Here is a 2,382-nt window from a genome sequence, read left to right on the forward strand (position 1 = left end):
CAAATTACGAAATTCCTGTAATAAACGAACAATCAGGACAATTGGCAGAAAGACGGGAAAATATTGCATTAGAGGACGAAAATAACAGGTCGCATTTAACAATTAAAACTAAATTAGGCCTTCAAAATGCGATAATTGATACAGGAAGTACTGTTTCCCTATGGCCCACCCAAATTATTCCCCCTGGGACAAATATAATTCCATTTCAGACAATAATAAAAGGAATTTCAGGCAATAACATTCATTTGAACCAAATAGCATTAATAAAATTTAAAATAGGTCAGACAACATTCACTCATTGCTTTAGAGTAATTGACAAAACAATGCCAATAATAATAGGAATCGATTTTCTCCAACGTTCGCATTCCACCATAGATTTAAACAAGAACACAATCTCGTTTTTTAAACGACCGAGGAAACCGCAGTTACCAGTTCAAAGTACAGAGAATACATTGTCAGCTTTAACGACTCAGATAGTATCACAGACGGATCACAATTGCCTATACCTGACTAAACAAATAACTTTGCCTCCAAGATCGCATACATATGTACAAGTAGCAGGAAAGAAAAAAATAGCTGACAGAGAATTCCTATATGTATCATTGCTTCCTGGATTACGCGAGAAATTTAATTTAAATGCCCTTGATCAAAAGATAGAAACAAGCAAAATGGTCATGTTAATTTCAAATCCAAATGGCAAAAGCGTAACTATAAAGAGAAACACGCCAGTGGCGGCTCTTGAGGAAGGGCACGAAATCTCTTTTAACGCCCTAGAAGAACCAGATTTTTTTGAAAAAGCATATCAATTTAAAACAAAAGAAGAAACGGAAGAACGTTTAAAGTACACAAAAACACTTTTCAATAAAGAGCTCTTTGACGTCAATCCCGAATTAGACAGAAAACAAAAGCAAGCAGTTTATGATTTGTTATTTAAATACAGAGACGTTTTTACATATGCACCTGATGATATCGGATATTTTAGGGGATACGTTCATAAAATCAGAATTTCTAAGTCTGCCGTATTCCACGACCGCTCCCCACCTATTCCATTACATATTAGAAGTCAAGTAGATAAGCAAATTCAAGACCTTATTAAGGCAAACATAATCAGGCCAACTGACAATAATGAATTCTCTTCTCCACTTCTTGTGCTCAAGAAGCCTAATACGAAGGAATTTCGAATAGTTCTCAACCTGCAGAAGTGTAACACTTACACCAAGTATCTGTCGGTACCATTTCAAGCAACAGAGGACGTTCTAAACTCTATAAAGGGGAAAACTTTCATAAGCATTGCCGATCTTTCCAATTCATATTTCCAAATCTTGTTGCATCCTAAGAGCCGTAAATATATGACCTTCGAGCTCAACCATAATAGAAAGTCATACGAATTTTTGAGATGCACAATGGGGGCCAAAACAAGTTCCCAAAGCCTTAGTGTCGCCACGAGAATGATTTTGGAGGGACTACCAGATAGAATTACAAATTTTGCTGACGATCTTATTACTAGTTCGTATAATTTTCCACAGCACTTGCAGGATCTAGAATTATTATTCCAGAAGCTTAGGAAACACGATTTTCGAGCATCACCCAAGAAGACCCACATTGGCTATCAGGAACTTAACGTATTAGGACACCTTGTTATTGGGGAATCCATTAAAATATCTCCAAAAATAGCTAAAAAGATACGAAATTTTAAGCGACCGACTACAAAACGGATTCTCAAAAGCTTTATCGGCCTATGCTCATATCTTAGGGCCCACATTAAAGACTTTACGTTAAAAATTGAGCCTTTCCAACAATTAGTAACATCCAAATCTAAATTTAAATGGACAGAGAATCACGATGTTCTCTTTGAACAATTAAAAGAAGATATAACTTACTAAACGCTCCATCACTTGCTCACTTTGACGATTCGCTAGAAATTCGCGTTTATAGCGATTGCAGTCAAACTCAGGAAGGAGGACTACTCGCCTGCTATGACCCAAAAACTAACACTGAGAAGGTGCTTGCTTATTGTTCCCGGAGGCTAACGAAAAGTGAAGAGAAAGCAAGCATTTGGCAAAAAGAGTTGTACGCTCTTATATACACATTGCGCAAATTTCGCTACTTTCTACTTAATAGAAAATTTAACCTGTACGTAGACGCAAAGTGTATCGCGACAATGAATACCCAGCCGGACAAAGTTGGGAAGTACACAAGATATAAGTTATTTCTAGCTGATTATGATTTTGACATACAATATTTGCCTGGATCCAAACACCCAGCAGACATAATCAGTAGGCTAGAACAGGCCCAAGATATTAAGAAAGAAGGTAAAACAGAAGAAAATAACGAAGAAAAAGGGGAGGACTATTATGCTTTTAAATCAAATAGCCTTCAAGT

At 36.6% G+C, this 2,382-nt stretch overlaps 1 protein-coding gene across 1 annotated transcript; it reads left to right on the forward strand.

Annotated features, from left to right (window-relative positions):
- The first annotated feature begins 1,403 nt into the window (after positions 1 to 1,403).
- On the forward strand, positions 1,404 to 1,883 carry LOC145689472 (uncharacterized). Its single transcript, XM_081763641.1, has one exon. It carries the CDS (start codon positions 1,404 to 1,406, stop codon positions 1,881 to 1,883), a length of 480 nt encoding a protein of 159 aa, XP_081619767.1.
- Positions 1,884 to 2,382: the final 499 nt, after the last annotated feature.

The sequence above is a fragment of the Thermobia domestica genome, chromosome 7, assembly GCF_964235325.1.
Source record: "Thermobia domestica chromosome 7, izTheDome1.hap1.1, whole genome shotgun sequence".
In the NCBI taxonomy this organism is placed as follows: Eukaryota; Metazoa; Arthropoda; class Insecta; order Zygentoma; family Lepismatidae; genus Thermobia; species Thermobia domestica.